This window comes from Cnephaeus nilssonii (genome assembly GCF_951640355.1).
Source record: "Cnephaeus nilssonii genome assembly, chromosome: 16".
Taxonomy (NCBI): domain Eukaryota; kingdom Metazoa; phylum Chordata; class Mammalia; order Chiroptera; family Vespertilionidae; genus Cnephaeus; species Cnephaeus nilssonii.
The window spans coordinates 18,077,906-18,102,123 of NC_137087.1; the positions used below are offsets into that span (position 1 = coordinate 18,077,906).

The 24,218-nt window shown below is 43.9% G+C and overlaps 2 protein-coding genes across 16 annotated transcripts in view; one reads left to right on the forward strand and one right to left on the reverse strand.

Annotated features, from left to right (window-relative positions):
- Positions 1-24,218, forward strand: part of USP54 (ubiquitin specific peptidase 54) — a 113,462-nt gene that overhangs the window by 84,410 nt on the left and 4,834 nt on the right. For 10 of the 15 annotated variants that reach the window (XM_079793841.1, XM_079793833.1, XM_079793845.1 and 7 more), the window contains 6 exons: positions 4,116-4,283; positions 6,949-7,068; positions 8,001-8,196; positions 9,942-11,338; positions 18,639-18,757; positions 23,164-23,350. In XM_079793841.1, coding sequence (XP_079649967.1) covers positions 4,116-4,283; positions 6,949-7,068; positions 8,001-8,196; positions 9,942-11,338; positions 18,639-18,757; positions 23,164-23,350 — 2,187 coding nt within the window. Of the gene's footprint in view, positions 1-4,115; positions 4,284-6,948; positions 7,069-8,000; positions 8,197-9,941; positions 11,339-18,638; positions 18,758-19,066; positions 19,202-23,163; positions 23,351-24,218 lie in introns of all 15 variants that reach the window. The other 5 variants (XM_079793847.1, XM_079793837.1, XM_079793839.1 and 2 more) reach the window with 4 other exon arrangements.
- LOC307112815 (NADH dehydrogenase [ubiquinone] 1 alpha subcomplex subunit 3-like) lies at positions 14,028-16,781 on the reverse strand. The gene is made up of 2 exons (XM_079793848.1): positions 16,531-16,781; positions 14,028-16,419 (listed from the first exon to the last, which is right to left on the reverse strand). Exon 2 carries the CDS (start codon positions 16,360-16,362, stop codon positions 16,108-16,110), a length of 255 nt encoding a protein of 84 aa, XP_079649974.1. The 5' UTR covers positions 16,363-16,419; positions 16,531-16,781; the 3' UTR covers positions 14,028-16,107.

A 24,218-nucleotide genomic window follows, 5' to 3' on the forward strand; every position in this document is an offset into this window, starting at 1 on the left:
GGAACAGAAATTTGGTGAATAGTGTCAGTAGCATCTGCATTCCGCAGAAGAATAAGCCCTAGGGCTTTCCTTGGTATAGAGGCAGCCTCTTGGGAATGCATTTCTTATTGTTTAGTACTATGAATTGAGATTACACAGGGAGACATATAGACTGTGGTCAAAACTGAGAAATAAATAGGTCAAACCTACTCTTACCCTTGCCTCCATACCCTGTGCAGTATCCCTGTTCTGTTTTTCCTTCTTGAGTTGCCTTGTTTCCTCATACTCCCTCTTTCTCAAAACAAGCTCTGAAGGAATGATGTGACTCCTTCATATTAAATATAAGTGACTAAAAATAGTTTAAAATATGCTTTCTCTAAGAGTAACTAGCATTTTAACAAGTCAAAATCTGAAGATAAGGGAATACTAGAGTTTCAGATAGAGATTTGAGGTAATCATAGGTTTTAGCTCCTTTTTACATTTCTCTCACAACACACATATACTTCTAGTGCATATTCCACTTAAGTAGAGACCCAGTCCAAATGGGTCAAAATAAATCCTTTACTTAGAGCTGAAAATTGATAACTAGGCAGTCTCCTCAACATGGAGACTTTGGAATGCCTGAGTAAAGATGGTGAGGATATAGTATCATGTAGTCTGCTGAGGAGTTCTGGGAACTCCTAACTTAGAGATCAGCCTTATCTGAAAGATGTGTTTTATCTCCCGCGCCCCCCCCCCCCCCCGCTTTTTTTTTTTTTTTTCTATTCTGTTAGAATAGGGTGTGTGGGCAGAAACCTAACTATTTTCTGATTTAATGACCTTCTGGATATAGATCTGGCCAACTTACTAGTGAGAGGAGGACAGAATACTATGTGTCAGCCTGTAGAGATGAGACCAGGAACATTGCTAGTCTGACCACCAATTCTCTTGAGAGCCACTTAAAGTTCTTAGAGATAGCTGGAAGGGAGGTATGCAGCAGTAATGAAATGGCACGGACTCTTTTAGATATGAGTGCCATAGGTTGCTGACATCTCTAAAATCCTAGGCTGGAGTAGGTTATAATTAGAAACCCATAGAAGAAATTCATGTTTCTAATGAAGTCATACATTTGGTTTATTTCCCACATTTTAATTTATTTTGTGTTGACTAACTTTGCTCTAAGAAACTGTGATCATGCATGAGTCCCCTTCTCTTTTCTTCAGATAGCCAATACTTTTTCAGCACACTAAAGACTTAGTTTCTTTTTTACTTAGTTTCTTCATTCCTAAAATGTGGGCAGTGAGAGTATTTACCTCAGAGTTTGTTGTGAGAATTAAATGGAATACTATATGTAAAAGTGCTTAAAACTGTGCACTTTTATAGTAAATGCTCAACAAATGTTAGTTGTCATGTTGTTACAAAACACTCAATAAGTGTTTTTTATTATTATTACTAGAGGCCCGGTGCATGACATCATGCACTGGGGGTAGGGGGGTCCCCTCAGCCCAGCCTGTGCCCTTTCGCAGTCTGGGAGCCTTTGGGGGATGTCCGACTGCCGTAGAGGCGGAGAGGCTCCTGCCACCACCGCTGCGCTGCTGTCCTCACCAACCATCAGCCTGGCTTCTGGCTGAGCAGCGCTTCCCCCGTAGGAGCGCACTGACCAGCAGGAGGCAGCTCCTGCATTGAGCGTCTGCCCCCTGGTGGTCAGTGCATGTCATAGCGACTGGTTGTTCTGCCATTCATTTGATTTGCATATTACCCTTTTATTATATAGGACTAGTGGCCCGGTGCATGAAATTTGTGCCCTGGGGGGGGGTCCCTCAGCCCAGCCTGCACCCTCTCCTAAACCGGCAGTTGGACATCCCTCTCGCAATGTGGGACCGCTAGCTCCTAACTGCTCACCTGCCTGCCTGCCTGATCGTCCCTAACTGCCTCTGCCTGCCTGCCTGATCACCCCTAACTGCCCTCCCTGCTGGCCTGATCTTGCCCCTAACTGCTCTCCCCTGCCAGCCTGATCTTGCCCCAACTGTCTCTGCCTGCCTGATCACTCCTAACTGCCCTCCCCTGCTGGCCTGATCTTGCCTCCAACTGCCCTCCCCTGCCAGCCTGATCTCATCCCCAACTGCCATCCCCTGCTGGCCTGGTTGCCCCCAACTGCTCTCCCCTGCTGGCCTGATCACCCATAACTGCCTCTGCCTGCCTGATCGCCCCTAACTGCCCTCCCTGCTGGCCTGATCTTGCCCCTAACTGCTCTCCCCTGCCAGCCTGATCTTGCCCCAACTGTCTCTGCCTGCCTGATCACCCCTAACTGCCCTCCCCTGCTGGCCTGATCGCCCCCAACTGCCCTCCCCTGCCGGCCTGATCTTGCCTCCAACTGCCCTCCCCTGCCAGCCTGATTTTGCCCCCAACTGCCATCCCCTGCCAGCCTGGTTGCCCCCAACTGCCCTCCCCTGCCAGCCTGATCTTGCCCCCAACTGCCATCCCCTGCTGGCCTGGTTGCCCCCAACTGCTCTCCCCTGCTGGCCTGATCACCCCTAACTGCCTCTGTCTGCCTGATCGCCCCTAACTGCCCTCCCCTGCCTGCCTGATCTCACCCCCAACTTCCCTCCCCTGCCGACCTGATTTTGCCCCCAACTGCCATCCCCTGCCAGCCTGGTTGCCCCCAACTGCCCTCCCCTGCCGGCCTGATCTTGCCCCCAACTGCTCTCCCCTGCTGGCCTGATTGCCCCTAACTGCCTCTGCCTGCCTGATCACCCTAACTGCCCTTCCCTACTGACCTGATCTCTCCCCCAACTGCCCTTCCCTGCCAGCCTGATCTCGCCCCCAACTGCCCTCCCCTGCCGGCCTGATTTTGCCCCCAACTGCCCTCCCCTGCCAGACTGGTTGCCCCCAACTGCCCTCTCTGCCTCGGCCTCCACCACCATGGCTATGTCCGGAAGGAAGTTGGACGTCCGGAAGATGGCTGGTCGACCTGGTCTAATTAGCATATTACCCTTTTATTAGTATAGATAGATTATATAGGATAGGATTGCTTAAATGGGGTGGGGGGGAGCCTTTTTCAGCAGTAGAAGATGCTCTTGGCAGACAAAAATAAATAATCCCTATATCTGGACTGATAGCCAGCCATATGCACTATTCTGCCAAACCAGTCATTAAAAAATTGAACTGCTTTCTTACACCTTACACTAAACAGCTGTTGCCCTTAAAACCCCTCCTCAGCCCCCACCTTAGGTTCTGCCTTCGCAGTTCACCCAGATTAGGTTCTGATTGGTCGGTTTCTATGCCAGTCAGCATCAAAAGTTCCACCTCCTAGGCAGCCATTGGCTCCTCACAGTTCACCCAGATTTGGTTCTGATTGGTCGGTTTTTATGCCAGTCAGCGTCAAAAACTCCACCTCCGCTGAAACCAGTTTGGCTCAGTGGATAGAGCGTCGGCGTGCGGACTCAAGGGTCCCAGGTTCGATTCTGGTCAAGGGCATGTACCTTGGTTGCAGGCACATCCCCAGTATGGGGTGTGCAAGAGGCAGCTGATGGATGTTTCTCTCTCATCGATGTTTCTAACTCTCTATCCCTCTCTCTTCCTCTCTGTAAAAAATCAATAAAATATATTTTTTTTAAAAAAAGCTCCACCTCCTAGGCAGCCATTGGCTCCTCACACTTCACCCAGATTTGGTTCTGATTGGTCGGTTTCTATGCCAATCAGTGTCTCTGGGCCTGATCAGAGAGTCAGGGCTGATCAGCAGCCCCCGCGGAGGCCTGGAGAGAAAGAGAGGCGCGGCTGCTGGCCAGGCCCTGAGAGAAAGAGAGAGGCAAGGGCTGATCAACAGCTCACGGAGGCTATGGATCAGACCCTACTTCTCTGTCCAGGCCTCTCTCCGGGCCACAGCAACCCAGCACTGTCTGCAGGACTGACTTCCGGTCGGTCGAGCCTTCGGTCGCTATGGACCCTGGGTTTTTATATATTAGGATTATTATTTTTCACAGCCCAGGTCTCACCCTGAATCCAAAATCAGGCTGGAAAGCCGTATTCAAAACATGAACTTCACATGGAGCTAAGAGTTCCAAGGGAAAAGCAGTACAGTGGCTGTAACTGCTGCAGGGGCTTAGTCTTGGTTATGGAAATGTGGTAACTTCCCTTCTCCTTTGCTTGCATTCCAGGTGGGGAGACACCTGCCAAAAGTGAACTGGATGAATTGCAGGAAGAGGTGGCCAGGAGGGCCCAGGAACAGGAACTTCGAAAGAAACAAGAGAAGGAATTAGAGGCAGCTAAAGGGTTTAACCCTCATCCCAGCCGCTTTATGGACTTGGATGAACTGCAGAATCAGGGTAATTGTTGTGAGCATTAGATTATTGGTGATGGGAACAGCAAGAGAGGGAAGAAAAAAATATTCAAGCTCATAAATTTCCTGTCTTCACTTTATTAGCAAAGTTATATTTTATGTTAATTCAGCCATTTTGGTGAGATTTAGTTAAAATAGGAGGTAACAGGCCTCTTGATTGGAGATAGGCACTGATTTGGGGCCCATCTATTTAAGGCTTATAGATTAGAGATAGTATATTGTTCGTGAAAAATATTTCCCATGAACATCTATAGAAGGTGTAAATAAAACTAATCACAGTTCAGAAACAGCAGGAAAGGGCAGTGTGCAAGCCACACTGACCGGGGAATTCTACTTGCTGGGCAGAAACATACCTTCAGGATTTCCCACTGGGAGTTCTAGGGAAGTCAATCTACCAAACAGGTTCTAGGAACATAGAACCTGATTGCCTTCTGGTCCTCTGATGATTCATTTCCCAATCTCATACGATTTTCATGTGCTTTACTTCAATTTCTTAACTGCCCCACATCTGTCACTTTTTTCCTTCAAGTGCTTTAGGATGACACTTTGTACCAGGTGAGACTAACCTTCAAATCAGTTCAAAAAAGCTGAGCTATCTATCTACCTTAAATAGGCCCGAAACCTACCGTATTTTCCGGCATATAAGACAACTGGGCGTATAAGATTTTCCTGGCTTAAAAAGTAGTCTTATACGCCGGAAAATACGGTAGTCCAATATATCTAATCCATTATATCTAATCCCATCAATATAGTCCAATATACCGTATTTTCCGGTGTATAAAACGACTTTTTAACCCAGGAAAATCTTATACGCCCAGTCGTCTTGTACGCTGGAAAGTACAGTATATCTCTGTTGTGTATTTTTTAATAAAATGAATTTATTATTCTCATTATTCAGAATTCCTGTATGTAATAAATTGTGCTAAACCAGCATAAAGAACAGGAGTCAGTGCTATTTTGGGTGCTTTCTGTTGATCACTTTCCTCTTTTTATCAACATTTAGAGAAGCTTCTGGGCTAATTTGGGGGCCACTTTTCTCCTCTAACCTTGAAGTCTTTTGATTTAAGTCAATTGTTGACTTTTATTTACCAAGGCATTGTATTTATCCGTTTTAAATTCCTCATTCCTTAGCTGTCCCTAAGGATAGTCTTTTCTTCCTGTTTATCCTCAAGCTGTATTGCATTGGATCTCAGGATTATGCTGCTTTTGAAAGAGGAGCCTTTCATCTCCCTCCCTTGCCTTTTTACCTCCCTTTGTCTGTAGGGTAGTAATTAAAGTTGAGATGGAATCCCTCTGGCTATATTTCATTTTCAGTTTTCCATACACTTCGGTTCAGTATCTTCTGAAAAAGCAAGAAATGGAATGCTAAGATTCTAGAGGATATGAATTAAAATGTAGTACAGTGATTAGTCAACTATAGTTTCTCTATATCTCTGTAGAGAACTTTGTTTTAATGGCTGTAGCCACCACCTGTTATTATAAAGGTTGAACTTCAGGCCTGGAGGTCAGGGGATTATGTCTATGGAGGTGGTGTAGAACCTGAATGCTAAGTTCTTCAGAACCAACTTGCTACTTCCACCACCTTCCCATTACTCTTCAAGAGCCGTGGTGAATTAGGGAGTGAACGTTAGGGGTGTGGAAGAGCCTTTTTTACCATGTCCAACTAAAGGTAAGTGGAGGATTGAGACATTATGGGAGAAATGAGTGACATTTTGATTTTTTTTTTTTTCTTGTGAGCTTGGGGAAACTCACCACTAATCCCAATTGTAGATGAACTTATATTAAGCTTACTAACAATTGATGGTTATTTAAGGCAAATGGGTACCTAAACTTGAGGAATCTTTTGCAAAAGTTGCCCTTACAGTACTTTCTTGCTTTTTCATCTGGCTCTGTACTTGGACTCTCCTGCACCTGCTTTGGCACGCATTCACTTTCAGGGGAGGAAGGAATATCTCATGCTCTCTGTATGGGAATGTAACTTTTGTGAGCAGAGGCATGATAAAAGTAAATACTTAGTCGTGCTGATGAAAGGTATGTGGATTCAAACCAACAAAGGCAGTTCAACAGATATATTAAGGTTAGGAACTGTAGACCCCATGTGCCCAAGAGGTGTCCTGGTCTTCCAGATGAGGGTGTGGCAGAAAGGACTGTGAGTTGAGGTAGGAATGAAGTGTTAACAGATGGCTTTCCAGAGTAGTGAAGCCACTTTTGCCTTAACACAGCAGCTGAGGTTTCTTGGAGATCTGGGGTGTTCTGATACTGATTGGCAAGATGTATCTTGTTGCACTGTGGAAAGGAAGGTCAATTCAGGCATAAGAATCCACCCTTCTGCTATAGACAGTGCTTTATTCTTTCCTTGAGGTACCCTCTCCCCTCCTGCGCCTTCCCCCCCCCCCCCCCCAAGAGGTCTTGGAGTTGGAATATGTGGTAGACAATGACATACCCTCTTTCATGGCCTTGGGTAAGGTGTCAGTTAAGGCAAAAATGGATGTTCTACATGTTTCAGAGAATTCTTAATAGCAATGGACGGTTGGAATAAGGGTAGACTGAAGGCTCAGCAGCAAGGATCTCTGTGCACTGAAGGGAAACAACAGTACATAGGAAAAGTTGGAAGCAATTGTAATGAAAATGAAAAGTGCTGGCCCTTTCAGGGAGGAGTGACGGCTTTGAGAGGTCCCTGAAGGAGGCAGATTCAGTATTTGAAGAGTCACTTCATCTGGAACAGAAGGGAGACTGTGCTGCAGCCTTGGCTCTCTGTAACGAAGCCATCTGTAAGTAACTCTAACCGCTATGCCTATGGCACTTTTGATTAACTTCATAACAGGTATTAGTGTTGTCACTCAGGTGGGATAAAAGCAGCTTTTATGTCTCCTCACTCATTCTCCCAAAGTGAGAGGTTCTTTAGCTATCTTTGCTCTTCGGAGTTCTACTAGTAAGTGTGCCAGGCACTGACACTGTGGCCTATGGATATTTACTGGAATAATCTCAGCAGGAATCAACAGATGAATTACCCAGCCAGGCCTACCTTCTTATCCCAGGATAAGTTAGACCTCAGATGTGAGGTTGGCTTGCTCTTTCTCTAGTCACTGACTAGTGAGGTGCAGCTTATGGTAGGAAAGAAGGAATGAATTGGCTGTGACTTCCCAGGCCTGTGACTTTGCCCTGCATATTTGTTCTTTATGTTTTCCCCCTGCCTTTCTGGTGTGCCACATCATTAGGGTACAGCAAGGGACTAAGGCTTAGAATTTTTATCTGGTTCATAAAGTGGGACCCACAAGAAGCTGTGTTCTGTAAAGACACATGCAGGAGTGGATCTTATTTCTCCTGTTGGCCGCCGGGAAGGGGGAGTTGGGAGCAGAGTGTGGAGACCAGAGTTGGACAGATCAGTTGCAAAGGACAAGAGTGGCAACCTCTAAGATGGAAACACCAGTTTACCTTCCTAATTCATTTTAGTTTAACTTTTTGTTTGTTTGTTTTTAAAATTTGAATTAACCTGTTTAGCCTCCATGGCTTCTGCGAATGTTCCTTATAGCCAGGGCCAGCTCTGTGCCCTGACAGCATATGCATGGTCCACGCCTTACATTTCTGCTGCATATTTTGAGTTTTACTGCATATCTTTGCTCATTTTTGGTTCAATTTTATTCTTTTTATTTTTGTTTGTATTTTGTGTTCTTTTTCTGCTATATTTTCTTTTGCATTTTAGCTAAACTAAGACTTGCCCTGCATGGTGCCAGCTCTAGCACGCACAGCAGAGCCCTAGTCGATAAGAAGTTGCAAATCAGTATTCGAAAAGCACGGAGCCTGCAGGATCGCATGCAGCAACAGCAATCATCGCAGCAGCCGTCGCAGCCCTCAGCCTGCCTCCCCTCACAGGCAGGGGCCCTCCCTCAGCCAACAAGGTAGTGCCTGGGAACCACAGTAGTTCATGTTTGCCAGGGGAGGAAGAGCCCTGGGGTGCTCCATAGCCAGAGCTCTCATTGTCTTGGCGACTACAGGGGAGAGAAGACTCCTCTGAAAAAGCTTCTCTTAGGTCAGACATACAGTGAAAGCTCATCCCACTGCTGGTTCTTTTCTTAATAGTTCCTGGAAAGATGCAGGAAGTGTAGCATAATAAATAGACCACTTGTTCATATTTCCTGTGGGGGAGTTTGTCCCTAGATTTGTTTAGTAACACGATTATTAAATTTGTACATATGACATTCTTAGACATGGCAATCCAAGCTACATTTCATGTTGTAGAAGCCATGTGAATTATTTTGGGATTTCAGTGGCTTATTGTCCCTCATGGAAGCAGAGAAAACAGTCTTCCTTGCTCTGATGAAACCATAGAGAAGTGACATGAAGATTTCCTTTGTTTTGCTTTGCTATGGTTAGGACTGGCTATTAGTGTAGTTCTCACAATTTAGCCCTTGAATTTGGCTGTTCCTTAGAAGAGATAGATTTAAGTAAAAGTAAATATTGGCTGTTAATAAACCTGAGTAGTTTTCAGAACATAAACATTATAAAAGCAGCTAGCGTTTTTTGAATATCTGCATATGCCCAGGCACTAAGCTTAAACACTTTATGTTTTATTGTATTTAATTCTCACAATAAACTTAGGATAAGGACTATTATTTAGTGATACTGTATAAATAAAGAAATCAGGCTTAGAGGATAAGATAAGTAAGGTACCCAGTATTATTCAGCTAATAAGTGGTAGAAGCGTGGAATTCAAATCCAGGTAGGTCTATTTGACTTCAATAGGCTTCCCTTATAAGTATAATATCATATTTTCCATAATATTGTAAGAGTGACTGAGTGACTGTACCCACAAAAGTTTATAGCATATTGTCATTTAAATGTAATTCTCCCGTTGTATACTCCACCAGCAGAATGAGAGCCTGATCAGATATATTTTGAATATAAGCAATTTAGGCAACTAAACTCTTTCCAGAAAACTTATGCCACTTGATGTATGTGAGTCATCGGGGTTTTATTTTAGTTCTTCTAACACAATTTTTAGGTCAGAAATACAAAACAATTAGTGAGAAACCAATACTAGTAAATACAGTTAATCCTGACTTCCACTCCCAAATTCCAAGACAGTCACAGTACCTTACTTTGGGGAAACATCTCGGTGAGTAATACAACCAAATTCAGAGTATGAGAACATACTTAAAATGGTTGATTTTTATGTAACCCCATGAACCCAAATCACCATGTACCCTGTAAATATGGCCTTTTGGTTCTTTTGGCTGTTCTGCCTCTCATGACCCCAGGTATGAGTGATTTCTAGGTTTTGCTTACTTTCCAGGTCATTTGCATATGGGACTAGCTATTTTTTTAAAATTTGCAAGTAAAATATGATTGGAATAGGACTGTGTGGGTAGTAAAGAATATTGGCAAGGGCTTTACTTAATATTACTGAGTGCAGTTTTGGTGAGAACATGTAATAAAGAAGATTAATATTTAATTGGGTGTGAGCAGACCATGTGCCTTCTCTTGTGAGCCTCTGAACTGTTGACTTACTTGTGCTTGTCTTTCCATTTATTTTCACCATTCCCTCTGTGGATAGCTAGAAGTTGGAACTGAATGAACAGTTTTTTTTTGTAAGTGATCTTGTCAATCAAGACAGCTTACAACTGGCTCTCTCCCTTTATTTCAGTGAACAGCCTATCCCGCTCCAAGTATTGTTAACCCGGGAGGCCCAACTGGAACCCTACACGAATACCGAGTTTGGGGCCAGTTCTTTCGTCTACTCATCTGCTTCCTGCCATGAGTCACACTCATCACTGTTCTCAGAGTCATCTGCCCTCTCTGCCCCACAGCGTAACTCCCCCAGTAGGTCTGCCTCAAACCTTCTTAATTCAGTTGAGGTAGATAGCATTGACCCCTCTGTGTTCCACAGGCAGGGCTTACCTAAAACACCAGGGAGGACTGAGAAGAACTCTCATCATGCTTGGGAACCATTGGATGTACAAGAGGGTAAGCTGCAAGGCTACAGGGATGACAACAGCAGCTGCAACAGGTTCCCCCCTCAAGAAGGAAGAGGCATTGATCAAGAAGAGCTATTTCAAGAAAAGAGGGATACTGCTGACTCATCCCAGGTGATGCCTTGGTCACATCCAACTGGAACAGCTGGGTGTGAGAGAGGAGATGCACACACCCTAAGCTGTAGTCCTGCAAGTTCATCAGCTCAGCCTGGCCTCCCCCTTTACAGAGCCTGCCACCCTATAATGCCTGCTGCTTCCTCATCTGTGTTTCACTCTCCTGATACTGTGCAGAAAACTAACCAATGCCTCCAAGCCAAAAGCCTCACAACTTTGTTGACGTCAAAAGGGGACGGAAGCAGTGAGGAGCCCTGTAGGCCAGAGTTTCCGGGCACAAAGGGGCTTGTTCGCTCTCTGACAGAACAGTTCCAAAGGATGCAAGGCACCACCACAAGGGATGGCACAGGCTCCCAGGATAGAAGTTTTCCAAATAGTCGAAAGAAGAACTCTCCTCCTTCTGACTCTCAGCCTCCTTTCCCACAAGGTCAAGGGAAAGGCCATTGGCCTTGGGCTAAACAGCATCCCTCTGTGGATGGTAGGGACAGGCTGCCTTCCCGGGAAGAAACTCCTGATCATCCTTCCCTTGTGATGAACTCTGGGTTACCTAATGGTGAAACTTCTTGGGGAGGACAACCCAGGTTGGCAGAGCCAGATATGTACCAAAGGAAGCCATCTCAAGTAAGAGATGCTAGGCCTAAGGAGTTGGGCAGCAATGTTGACTTGGGGACGCCCCTGTCTTTGGATTCCTGGGTGAATGTCACAAGGCTCTGTGATTCTCAGCTTAAACATGGGGTCCCTGGGCCAGAAATGAAGTCCTCCCCGAACAATCCCCGTACTTATGTAGCCTGTCCAGACAGAAACCACATCTTTTTTCATCCACATTGGAACCAAGATACAGAGCAGGAGACCTCAGAATTGGAGTCTCTCTACCAGGCCAGCCTTCAGGCTTCTCAAGCAGGCTGGTCTGGATGGGGGCAGCAGGATGTGGCCTGGCATCCACCTAGCCAAACAGGTAAGCATGCTACCAGGGGTGGGGTTGGGGAACCTATAAAAGCTGAAAGCATGAGGACAAGATCAGAGGTGGGGTGGTGTTCTGTCCAAATAATATCCCCAGCTTAGGAGGTGGTAGTAAAACTTTTGACTGTATTTGTAAAGACTTCAGGACAAGGGCTAGATATTTTCTGGCTGGAGTGAAGAATGGGGATAGAATCATCACACATGGGCCCATTCCCTTCTAAAGAGAGAGACCATTGAGTACATGCTAGAGCTTCTTCAATATACACTAAGGAATGGCACATATGTCTTTGAGAGTGACTGGTGGGGCTTGGGTGAGGGAGACTTCCATGGCTTAGAAGCTAAACTAATCCCAAAATCCAGCTTCCAGATCCAACTTGCAGTGAGGATGTGCCCGTTGAGTCAAGTTTGCAAAGGGCATTGTCAGATCATACTGAACCAGCAATATCAAGACCTTCCCTGATCCCTGCAGGAACTGTCAGGTTTAGAATTTCCAAGGTGGTATGCCTTTAGGGTATCCGTTCGCTGACTTTTCATGAGATTTTATTGTGTGAAATCTACACTTTAAATGCATATTATAGACTTAGTTCTAGACATTGAATAAATGAAGAATATTTATAGCTTAGATTGATGAACTTAAGAATTTCAAAGCCTGAACTATCATTAACTGTCAGTATACATTTGGACAAGTCACTTAATATCCCAGTATCAGGTTTTTACCTGTAAAAAGAGAAAATTAGTTCAATGATTTTTTTTTAAAGATACCTCCCCAGAACTTATAACTGGAAGTTTATACTCTTTGAATAACATCTCCCCAACCCCCTCCCCCACAACCCCTGGCAACTATCATTCTATTCTCTGTTTCTATGAGTATAAATTCCACATATGAGATCATATAGTATTTGTTTTTCTCTGACTTGTTTTTTTTTAAAGCTTTATTGTTATACTAGAGGCCCGGTGCACGAATTCGTGCACAGGTGGAGTCCCTCAGGGTGGCCTGCAGGGATCGGGCCAAAACCTGCATTCCAATGCTGCCTGCCGCTCCTGCCTGCCGCTCCCACTCATCCCGGCCCCTCTGTGCCTGCCACACACCCGTGAGCCCTGCATCTGGCGCCCGTCCCAAGGGGGGGATGGGGCTAGGACATGATCAGCCCTCCCGACAGGCAGTGGAATGCCCTTGCCGGCTGGGGATCCAGATCTGTCCTGATGACATTCGCGCCGGTTGTCGGGAGCCACCTGGTGGCTGCTTTTATATCGTTTTTTCTTTGTGGAGTGGGAAGTGGCAGCAGTGCCTGAGGCCAAATTCCAGGAGGTCGGTGGCACTGTTAGGATCATGCCAGCGGTGCCAGTCTGTTGGTGCCTGGCCCGTTTTCCGGAGATTGGACCTGCAGGACTACTGAGGGAGTGAGTGGCTGCCACCGGGCTGGTGGGCTGCCAGGATGGGTAGGTCACCTGAGCGGCATTCCTGCTGTGGGAGTGCACTGAGCACCAGGGGGAAGCTCCTGTGTTGAGCATCTGCCCCCTGGTGGTCAGTGCACGTCATAGCGACCAGTCGACTGGTCGTTCGGTTGCTTAGGCATATATATATATATATATATATATATATAAAATTATGATACAATTAACTTAAACTGTACAATTCAGAGGTTTTTATTGTATTCACAGAGTTGTCCATCCATCACCACAATTTTAAAGTGTTTTCATCACCCCAAAAAGAAAGCCTGTATCCATTAGTGGTCACTACCCATTTAAATTTAATAAATCCATTTCCTCCTATCCCTTTTCCCTAGCCCAGGCAACCTCTAATCTATTTTCTGTGTATAGATTTGCCTTTTTGGGACATTTTATATAAATAGGATAATATAGAATACTGTTTTTGTGACCAGATTAATTTTGACATGGTTATAGTACCTAAAGATTTTTTTAAAAAAATATATTTTATTGATTTTTTACAGAGAGGAAGGGAGAGGGATAGAGAGCTAGAAACATCGATGAGAGAGAATCATCGACCAGCTGCCTCCTGCACACCCCCCACCGGGGATGTGCCCGCAACCAATGTACATGCCCTTGACCGGAATCGAACCTGGGACCCTTGAGTCCGCAGGCCGACGCTCTATCCACTGAGCCAAACTGGTTAGGGCTAAAAGACTTTATATTTATTTATTGTAAGTTTCAGCTTTTATTTTTATTTTTTAAAATTTAATAAATCTTCATTGTTCAGATTATTACAATTGTTCCTCTTTTTTCCCCCATAGCTCCCCTCCACCCGGTTCCACCCTACCCTCTGCCCTTATCCGCCGCCCCCCCCCCCCCCACTGTCCTCATCCATAGGTATAAGATTTTTGTCCAGTCTCTTCCTGCACCCCCACACCCCTTTCCCCCTGAGAATTGTCAGTCCACTCCCTTTCTATGTCCCTGATTCTATTATATTCACCAGTTTATTCTGTTCATCAGATTTTTTTATTCACTTGATTTTTAGATTCACTTGTTGAAAGATATGTATTTGTTGTTCATAATTTTTATCTTTACCTTTTTCTTTTTCCTCCTCTTCTTACAGAATACCTTTCAGCATTTCATATAATACTGGTTTGATGGTGATGAACTCCTTTAGCTTTTTCTTATCTGTGAAGCTCTTTATCTGCCCTTCAATTCTGAATGATAGCTTTGCTGGGTAGAGTACTCTTGGTTGTAGGTTCTTGCTATTCATCACTTTGAATATTTCTTGCCACTCCCATCTGGCCTGCATAGTTTCTGTTGAGAAATCTGCTGACAGTCGTATGGGGGCTCCCTTGTAGGTAACTAACTGTTTTTCTCTTGCTGCTTTTAATATTCTCTCTTTGTCTTTTGCTCTTGGCATTTTAATTATGATGTGTCTTGGTGTGGTCCTCTTTGGATTCCTTTTGTTTGGGGTTCTGTGCGCTTCCTGGACTTGTAAGTCTATTTCTCTCACCAGTGGGGGAAGTTTTTGGTCATTATTTCTCCTAATGGTTTTCAGTATCTTGCTCTCTCTCTTCTTCTGGCACCCCCATAATTCTGATGTTGGTATGCTTGATGTTGTCCCAGAGGCTTCTTACACTATCTTCATATTTTTGGATTCTTTTTTCTTTTCCGGTTGAGTGTTTTTTGCTTCTTTGTATTTCAAATCTTTGACTTGATTCTTGCGATCCTCTAATCTGCTGTTAGATCTCTGTATAATATTTTTTATTTTCATCAGTGTATGCTTAATTTCTAGTTGGTCCTTTTTCCTCAAGGGTCTCGCTAAATTTATCGGCCTTTTCTAGAAAATTCTTGAAAAACCTTATAACCATGGTTTTGAACTCTATATCCAGTCGTTTGCTTTCCTCCATTTCTTTCATTTGTGATCTGTTTCTTTGTCTCCACATTTTGGCTGCTTCCCTGAGTTGATAGAGTGGCTTTGTGTGCTAGGTGTCCTATAGGGCCCAGTGGCTCAGCCTCCCCAGTTACCTGAGGTGGACACTCTTGGTGCACCCCTTTGTGGGCTCTGTGCACAGTCTTGTTGTAGTTAAGCCTTGATTGTTGTTGGTATCACTGGGAGGAATTAACTCCAGGCCAATTGGCTGTGAGGATCAGCTGTGTCTATGCTGGGAGAACTTCTGTGCTGGAGACACCCTTATGGGAGAAGACTTGCAAAAGTCTGTGCTCAGCTTGAATGGGGCGGAGTCTCAGGGCGGAGCAGACAGCATTGGTTTCCCGTCAGCCCTGCCCTACTAGGCCCCTGTGTCTCAGTGTCCCGTGGTAATCGCTGCAAGCACCTCTGAGAGAAAGTCGCCCTTGAGTTTTGCCCGCTGCCAGACAGTCCAGTTTCTCCCCAAATGAGTCTGGGTCCCCAGAGTCTCGCCCGGAACTGGAGTTCAGCGCAGTCGGGAGCTTTTGTCTCCCTCCCGCTTGAGAAAGCCAGCCGCACACTCAGTCGCCAATCCTCTCCGCGCACACGTCTCAGTACCTCTGCCTCCTGCAGCTCCTCTGAGTCTCAGTGTGCTTTTCTCTTTCCTTCTAGTTGTAGAATTTTCACTCAGCCAGCCTTCCTGTGGTTCTGGATGATGTCTGTTTTGTCTTTTAGTTGTAGTTTTGAAATTGTTGTGCGAGGCAGCAATTTAGGTGTTTACCTATGCCGCTATCTTGGTTTCCCCTGTTAAAAGACTATTTTAAAAGGCAAAACTATAACATTACACGTAAAAGTAACAATAATTTCTTAATATAATGCAGTTACCAGTATTCATATTTTTTCAGTTGTCCCTTTGATGTCCAGTTGGTTTACTTCAAATCAGAATCCAAACAAGATTCTCACATTGCATTTTGCTGATTTGCTTCAAGGCTTTTTTTTTAGACCTGTAAGATTCCTTTCTCTTTTACCCCCATGTATTTGTTAAACAAATTTCATCATTTGTCCTCCTCATTCTAGATTTTATTGATTATATTCTAGTAGAGTTTTTTTTTAATTTTCTAAACATGTTCTTCTAGCCTCTGTTTTTCCTACAACCTGGTACTTAGGGCTAGAGGCTTGATTAAAATCAGGTTCCATTATTTAAAAAAATGTTTCATAGGTAGTACTTTGAACTTTTTATATCAGGAAGTACATAATATCTGGTAGTCTTTCTTGTTACTCTTTATCAGTAGTAGACATCATCATCTCACCATCTATCAAATCCAGAAATCCCTCAACAGTACTCTTTTTTTTTTTTTTTTTCGGTTTTCACATTTTATTGGGGCCACAGGGGAGGGGACCTCCTCCCTGTCAGTGGGGGGTCACAGTTTCTTCAGCCACTCCAGGCTTCGGCCCTGGGGGTCCTGGGGGTGGCTGGGCACGTCGGGCATGTTCCAATCGTCTCGGACGGGCACTGGGTAGTTGTAGGGTGTGACCTCGTTGATAATGATGGCGTACTTGGTGTAGGGGCTGATGAAGGGCAGAAGCAAAGAGAGGCTCCCGATGGCGCAGGACGCTACCAGCACCGGCTCCTTGGCCCAGGCATCCCTGATGAAGGTGGCAATTCTCCTGGCCATCTTGGTCTCGGCGGCGGCGGCCCCTCAACAGTACTCTTAACAGATGGCCACCTCCACCTCTGCTTAAATATCTTTAAAGGAATCAGAGTCTACTCCTTTCAGGACAGCGGTCGCCAACCTTTCGGACCTCATGGACCACCAATGGTCCGCGGACCACGGGTTGGCGACCGCTGCTTCAGGAAGTTTCAATAGCTACCTCCTTGTCTAGGGAATCATGTTTGACTTGACTAGAGGAGCACCAGATTCTAATCATCACAGCTGTAATTCTTAAATCTGACTGCCCATCATAGTCACCTGAGGAGTAGCTTCTAAAAAAACAGAAATAATTTTATATAAATGGGATCATAGCACACATGCTGTTTTTATTATGGATAATTTTACTGTTTCTCTCTACTCCCCTCACATTAATCCCTACCTTTTATTCCCACCTTGCCAGGTAATAATATAATGTGCATATTTTTTTATTTTACTTTTTATAAAATCTTATGTAGATCTACATATAGTGTTTTTTTGGGGGGATAATATTACAGGTGGTTGTGTTTTTTTTTTTTCATGAAAATCCCTCCCAAGTTGGGGCGGATGCCAAGGTTGCGGGCTCAATCCCCAGTAGGGGGCATGCAGGATGCAGCCAGTCGATGTTTCTCTCTCATCAATATTTCTCTCTATCTCTCTCCTCCCTTTCTCTCTTTCTCTCAAATCAATAAAAACATATTTAAAATAAATAAGTATATGTTTCTATGCTCTAACCACAAAGATGCCAATTCAGTAGGTCTGTGGAGAGGTACATGAAGCTGTATTTTTTAAAGCTCCTAGATGAATCTGAGGTGGTTTTAGAACAACTACATTTAAGCTCCAGGAAACATTAAAAAATAACTGGTCTTCTAGCTTAATATCAGCAATATCATGCGTCAGCCTGATAACATATAGAATCAAAATACAAAATCAAGACAGGAATTGGCGGTAGGCATAGATATATCAAATACAGGTCAAGGGCATGTGCATCTTCAGAACGGAAGGCTTATTTAGTTATATTGGGGCAAGCCCCTTGGGAGTCACATAACCAGTTTGTAGCAGTTCTTAACAGTCTAGCAGGATTTTGAGGAAGAGGTAAGCATTTAGTGATTGTTTAGAATTTAAGTGATTGAGCCCAGCTGGCATAGCTCAGGGTTTGAGCTTCAACCTATGAACCAGGAGGTCACGGTTGGATACCTGGTCAGGTCACATGCCCAGGTTACAGGCTTGATCCCTAGTGTGGGGAGTGCAGGAGGCAGCCAATCAATGATTCTCTCTGATCATTGATGTTTCTCTCTCTCTCTCTCTCTCTCTCTCTCTCTCTCTCTCTCTCTCTCTCTCCCCCCCTCTCCCTTTTTCTCTGAAATCAATAAAAATACATATTTTTTAAAAAGAATTTAAGTGATTGAGAGAAGCTAATGGAAATAAAAGAGCATTACACATACAAAATGTTACTGAAGAGCTCCTATTTATAATATTAGGAAGCAAAAATTGGAAGACTTGAATTTTAATACTGGTTAAAGTACTTACTACCTGTCAGATCATGGAACTTATTTTCCCATAATGTAAAATGAGGAGGTTTGATAGATGATTACTCGATCATTTCAATTTCTAACTAGACTATAGACAGTTTCTTTGTCATCACAGATGCTCCGATGGTCTTAGGCAACCCTGCTAGCGGTTCTCAATCTGTGGGTCGCGACCCACAGGTTGAGAACTGCTGCTGTAGAGCCTAAGACCACCGGAAAACACAGATATTTACATTACGATTCATAACAGTAGCAAAATTACAGTTATGAAGTAGCAACGAAAATTTTATGGTTGGGGGTCACCACAACATGAGGAACTGTATTAAAGGGTCGCGGCATTAGGAAGGTTGAGAACCACTGCTCTAGAGAATCACTGTGTCTGAAAATTTCCTTTGTATGTATTTTAAGTCTTGGGGCCAAGTCTGACAGAGCAAAGTTAATGTGTTTAAAAAAATGAAATGAGGCAAGATGGGGACATTCAGCTATCTCTCCACAGAGCCCCTTCTCTACAAGGTTCTTCAAGGCCTGTGCTCTGAGACCTTCTTGTGGCCTATACGAAACTACCCATATTCTGAAACTCCTGTTTCTACATTCCAGGAGCATACCCTCAATTAGATTTAGGGATGCATATTTGTTATTTAATAAAACAATTCCTGAATGTTGTGCTGTGAGGCTCAGAGTTTAGGCTCTAAGAAAAGGGATGGCTTCAACTTGTATTTACCTTTCCCTCCTCAGGCTCTGCAGATGACATGGGAAGGAGGTTGCACTCAGCCCCTGGCCTTGGTCTCTCAAAGACCCCAACAGCAGAAATGGAGCAGAGCTTCCATGAAGCCAGCACAGTGCCTGCTTCTCAGGTAGCAGTCTCAGGTGCTGGGCATGGGGTGGGGTGTTGGGGAAGAAATTGTGGCGATATGAGCGGTTGGCTTGGTGGTAAGGCAGGGGCATGGTAACGTGGAGCTATTAGATGAAAACCAGGTCTATGATCGAGCTTCTTTTGAGTGAGAGGAGATTGCCACTTGGGCACTACCTTTCAAATACATCTAATTCAGGTCTCTACTAGTGACTCTTACCTTATTCTCTCCCAAATCCCTGGGGACAGGGCCTGTGGGAAAACCATAGGTCTGGTTTTATGTGTTTATCTATGTGTGTCTGTGTATTTGAAGGCTACTCCTTGCCGAGGCCCCAGCAGGGAGTATGGGGATAACCACAGTGCAGAGAATTTTTGCTGCATCTCATGTAATCTCAGCGGCACTGTTGTCTTAGAGAGGGAGGAGGTCCCAGTCTCTTCTCACAGTTTTGTGTCTATCTATTCAGAGCACCTCTTTCTCTTGCTAGATAAAATATGGTGTAAGTGAAAGTGAAGAAGAAACTGAAGGTTGTAATTTGGGGGAAAGCTATGTGCACTCAGCAAAAATTAGGACACATAATCATTATTTTATTGAAACACATTTAATTGGAGTCCAGGGGAATGTCCATTCCCTGTAGCAGTTCTGCCAGGTGTGTTATAGGGTTTCCCAGGGTGAGAAGAGTCCTAGTAGCTTGAGAGAGGTCTCTAAGAAGCAATGGCTGCTGATTTGGGTCAGAACCCATTGCACTGATCAAAGGAAGAGATGGGATGGAATGTTGTTTTGCCTTTTCCTCTCCATCTCAGTACATGATTGAGTGAAGTCCAGTGTGCTTTCAAGTTGAAATGAAGCATTTGCATTAGCAATAAAAGAAAAATGATTTTAAAATCCTCCTTCTGAGGCCTTTCTTTTTTTAATTTGTTATTTATTGATAAGAGAGAGAGAGAAAGATCAATTTGTCATTCCACTTATTTATGCATTCATTGGTTGATTCTTGTATGTGCCCTGACTGGGGATTGAACCATGACCTCCTGGTTCATAGGTCGATGCTGAACCACTGAGCCACGCCAACTGGGCCTGAGGCCTTTCTTACATAATTAATGCGGTAATCTGTAGGTGAAAGGGACAGAGACACCCACATCAACAGAGATCACAAACTCAAATAGTTTCAGTGCCTGGGTTTATAAATTGTGCCTTTTGAGAAGTTCACACAATTGCCCAAAGCAAGTTGAGTTTTCATTACAATAGAGGTCAAGATGCAAAGCACCAGTGCATTGAATCTTGTTCACCAGATTAGTTCAATAAAAATTTAGAAACAGGTTTTAAATATGTGGTATAAAAATAGAAAGAATGAATGAAACTGGGGCCTGTGAGCGGATGGCGCCAGGCCGCCAGCCAAGGTGGGTGCCAGCGGGGGGGCCCCCCAATTGCCCCGCCAGTTGCCCCACAGATTGGTCCTGATCGCCACCAGGCCTAGGGACCCTACCCTATATATTGAGAACAGTCTCTTAGATTTAAAAATTAAAACCTGGCAAGGCTACTCTAACACTGAAAAACAGGATGATGCAGTGATGACATGCATGGACTCTGGCTTGCACATTTGTGGTCAGCCCTGATTCTGACACTTATAACTGTGTGACAAAGCCAATTACTTAACTTCTCTCTGCTTCAGTTTTTCCACCCATAAGGTGGGGAAAATGGTACTACTGCCTCAGAAGGATCATGTTATGTACTATTTTTTATAATCAGGGCAAAATATGTAGCTGCCCATACAACAGCAAGATGCCTTTCACCTGTATGAAAAGTATGGTCACTGGTGCATGCAGCGTCCCGGATTGTGAGAGGGATGTTCGACTGCCGGTTTAGGCCTGATTCAGGCCTAAACCGGCAGTTGGCCTAAACTGGCAGTTAGACATCCTCCGAGAGGTCCCAGATTGCGAGAGGGCACAGGCCGGGCTGAGCCCCCCAGACCCCCTGTGCACTAATTTCGTGCACTGGGCTTCTAGTATATATATAACAGGTAAAGGGACCTGAATTAAAAGAAGCAAAATTAGAGTCTGACAAGAGAAGGATGGAGAGTGTTGACAAGTGAGAATGGAAAGAATATAAACAAGGGTTATATCATGAACCACAGTAAGGAGTTTGGGAAGATAGAGAGAAGTGGACATACTGGAGAGCCAATTAGGAAGCAAAAATCAGTGGGTTGGTGCCTGCCTGCCTGGATATGGGGAAAGGAGAATCAAAGATCATAGCCAGAAATTATGAGTTGATCGATAATGATATATTTGAGGGAAAAGAAGTAAGAATATATTTGAGGGAAGAGAATTATACAATTTTGGATATATAGGGTGGGGCAAAAGTAGGTTTACAGTTCATATGGGAATTAATAAATAATACAAGAACAAACTCTGTGTTTTGTGTAGTCATAACTGTAAGCCTGCTTTTGCCCATCCTATATTAAGCTTGAGTGGAGATATGTGGTAGGCCTTAGGATGTGAGACATATAGGCTTGAAGTTGAGATTTGTGCATCATAGACATTGAAAAGAGGAAAAGAATATTGTTAACGAGAAGACCAGGATATATCCCTGAAGAGTATCAGATTCAAGGTAGTTCTGAAGAACTCAAAAAGGGGACTTGGCAAAAGGGACCAAAGAGATAGAAGGAAAACGGGGAAGTGTGGTGTCACTTTCATCTGTCCCGAAGAAAGGAATAGTTGTTTGTGTCACATGCTAAGAGGAGCTGGTCCTTAGGCTATATGGTAAATGCCTATGTGCCATGCTATGGCAGATGCTGTGAGCATATTGATAAAACAACACAAATTCTGTCCTTGAATAGCTTGCAATCTAGTAAAGGAAATAAGATATACTGGCATATAGATTATTTTATTTAATTTTTATAAAGTGCATATAATATTCCAGGTGCTGGGGATACTGGAGTAAAAAGAAATGTATTCTACTAGGAGAGAAAGACAATAAACAAGTTAATCCTAGACAATGTATGATAAAAAGAATAAAATAAAGCAAAAGGAAAAAAGGAGTAAGGAGGTAACTGGTTATTCTCAGGGTTATTTTTTTTTAAATATATTTTTTATTGATTTTAGAGAAGAAGGGAGAGGGAGAGAGAAATAGAAACATCAATGACGAGAGAGAATCATTGATCTGTTGCCTCCTGCATTTCCCCCACTGAGGATCAAGCCCGCAACCCGGGCATGTGCCCCTGAATGGAATTGAACCTGGGACCCTTCAGTCTGCAGGCCAATGCTCTATCCACTTAGCCAAACCAGCCAGGGCCTCAGGGTTATTTTTGATAGAGTAGAGAGGGAAATCAGCTCTAAAGAAGTAATATTTGATCAGAAGCCTCAGTGATTTGAAGGTGTGAGCCATGGGAAGAGCATTCCAGGTAGAAGCAGTAAGTAGTAAGGGCCTAAAGTGAAATAAGCGTGGCATGTTTGAGGAACATTAAGAAGGTTAGAGTGTAAAAGGTGCGGGAATGGTGTTGGAGATAAATGAGAAAGATTGGCATTGCCATATCACATAGGAACTTGCAGGCCACAGTAATGAGGTATGGGCTATAGTGGAAATAGGAAGATCAGTTCAGATGTTGTCTCCAGGGCCCAGTTAAGTTGAAATATGAAACCTATTGGTAGAAATAACAGTACTTGGCAAAGGCAACTAATGGAATTGTGGATAAAAAGTGCAAAATTAAGGGCAATGTCAACATCTGAGTATGGATGCCTTTAAAAAATGTAGTACCTGGAGGAGGAGTTTGGAAGAATGTTGGTTCACTTGTGTACATATTAGTGTTTCACATGTTAAAGGGGAAAATTCTGATATTTTGCCACAAAAGTAAGTGACTAATGGAGTATAAAGCAGGGTATACTGGTAAACATCAGTGGGTGCAAACGTGACAGGCAAACAAAGAGGTTGTGGAATGTAGCAGTGAGAGGAAAGAAAATCTAGTAGTAGAGTTCTTGATTGTACACTTATGGATATATATTTTGGTTTCCAATATTTAGAGAAAATATAGAATTTTCTTTTTGAATCTCTCAGGCTTTCGTAATTTCTCTCTCATTCTTTATTTTTAAATTTCTATTTCTCTCTCTCTCTCTAATTCTACTGTTAGCATTAAGGAATTTGCTAAAGACGTAGATGGTAGGGTTGGGAAGGTGAAGGCTATGAAGAAGACAAGTTAAGAGAAGAGGATCTACAGTTTGGTGTCTCCAGTTTATAGTGATCCGGAGTTTCTAACAAGACTAACAGGAAGAGTGACTGAGTAAATTGAGTTCTTTCCAGAACAAGGCATGTTTGCACTTTAGTTCCCTCCATCTCCCCCTCATTGCCTCACTGTGTTTACCTAACCATATCCTGCTATGTGTTAATTCTCATCTCTGTGTTTTTTGTCGTCTCATTATAAGGATTCATCAAACGCAAGGAAAAAGGCTTTGGAAACCGGGCACCGTTGTTCCAGCTCCTCTTCCCTCCCTGTCACTCATGACCCTCCTGTGTTTCTCCTTGGTCCCCAGCTCTACCCACCCCAACCACAGCTCCTGTCCCCAGAAGTCTTGATGCCCAGCATAGCAGGGGAGCCCCATAGACCCCCAGGTAACTCTCCCCAAGTCTAATATTTTGTGCCAGAATATGGTACCTTTCCAGGAACCTAAAGGTTCAAACTAGTCCAACTATAGGTAGGGGTGTGTGTGTGTGTATGTGTGTGTGTCCCAAGGTGGGGTTGTAAAGGATATGAATTATTGTTTTAAGATGAAGCATTGAGCTAGATGAATTGTGATTGAGTCATTTCTTGGGCAACATGGTTCTTAGACTAAGGGTCTAAACCAGAGTTCCCAGAATCTAACTACCCATGAAAATGAACTGCTTCAGTCCTGATAGAATAAGCTTTTAAGTAACCCAGGGTAGTTAATACCCAGTCTTTAGGATCCCTCCCGCCCCCCCCCCCAAAAAAAAACAAACAAACAAACACAAAGTATCATCTCTATTCGTTTTCTCTCCTTCTATCCCTAAGTGTCAGTTGAAGGATGGTTTAGGAGGACAAGGAGTGAATGGGAGACTTGGGAAGACCCTGTACATGGAATACCCATGCCACATATACAGATCCAAACAATCCTAGGGAAGGTGGGCAGCATCCATCTGGTTTTCTACTAGTACATAGTGAGATTTGCTTCCTTTCCTCTTCATGGGCTGAATCTACAGTTTAAGGCACTGATTCTCATGGGAAAGAGGAAGTGATACTAGCATCTAATTGGTAGAGGCCAGGGATGTTGCTAAACATCCTACAATGCACAGGGCAGTTCCCCTGCACTCCTTTATCCCCCAAACAAAGAATTATCAGCTCCAAATATCAGTAGTTCTAAGGTTGAGGAATGTTGGCTTATGGATATAAATGCCTTAGGGCAGGGGGTGGTTGTGGTTCTAGAACAGAAGATAGAGTAATATTGTTGATATTTGTGTCCAC

Coding starts and splice junctions, on each gene's coding strand:
- LOC307112815 (XM_079793848.1), bottom strand. CDS start 16,362: ATGGCCAGGAGAATTGCCACCTTCATCAGGGATGCCTGGGCCAAGGAG.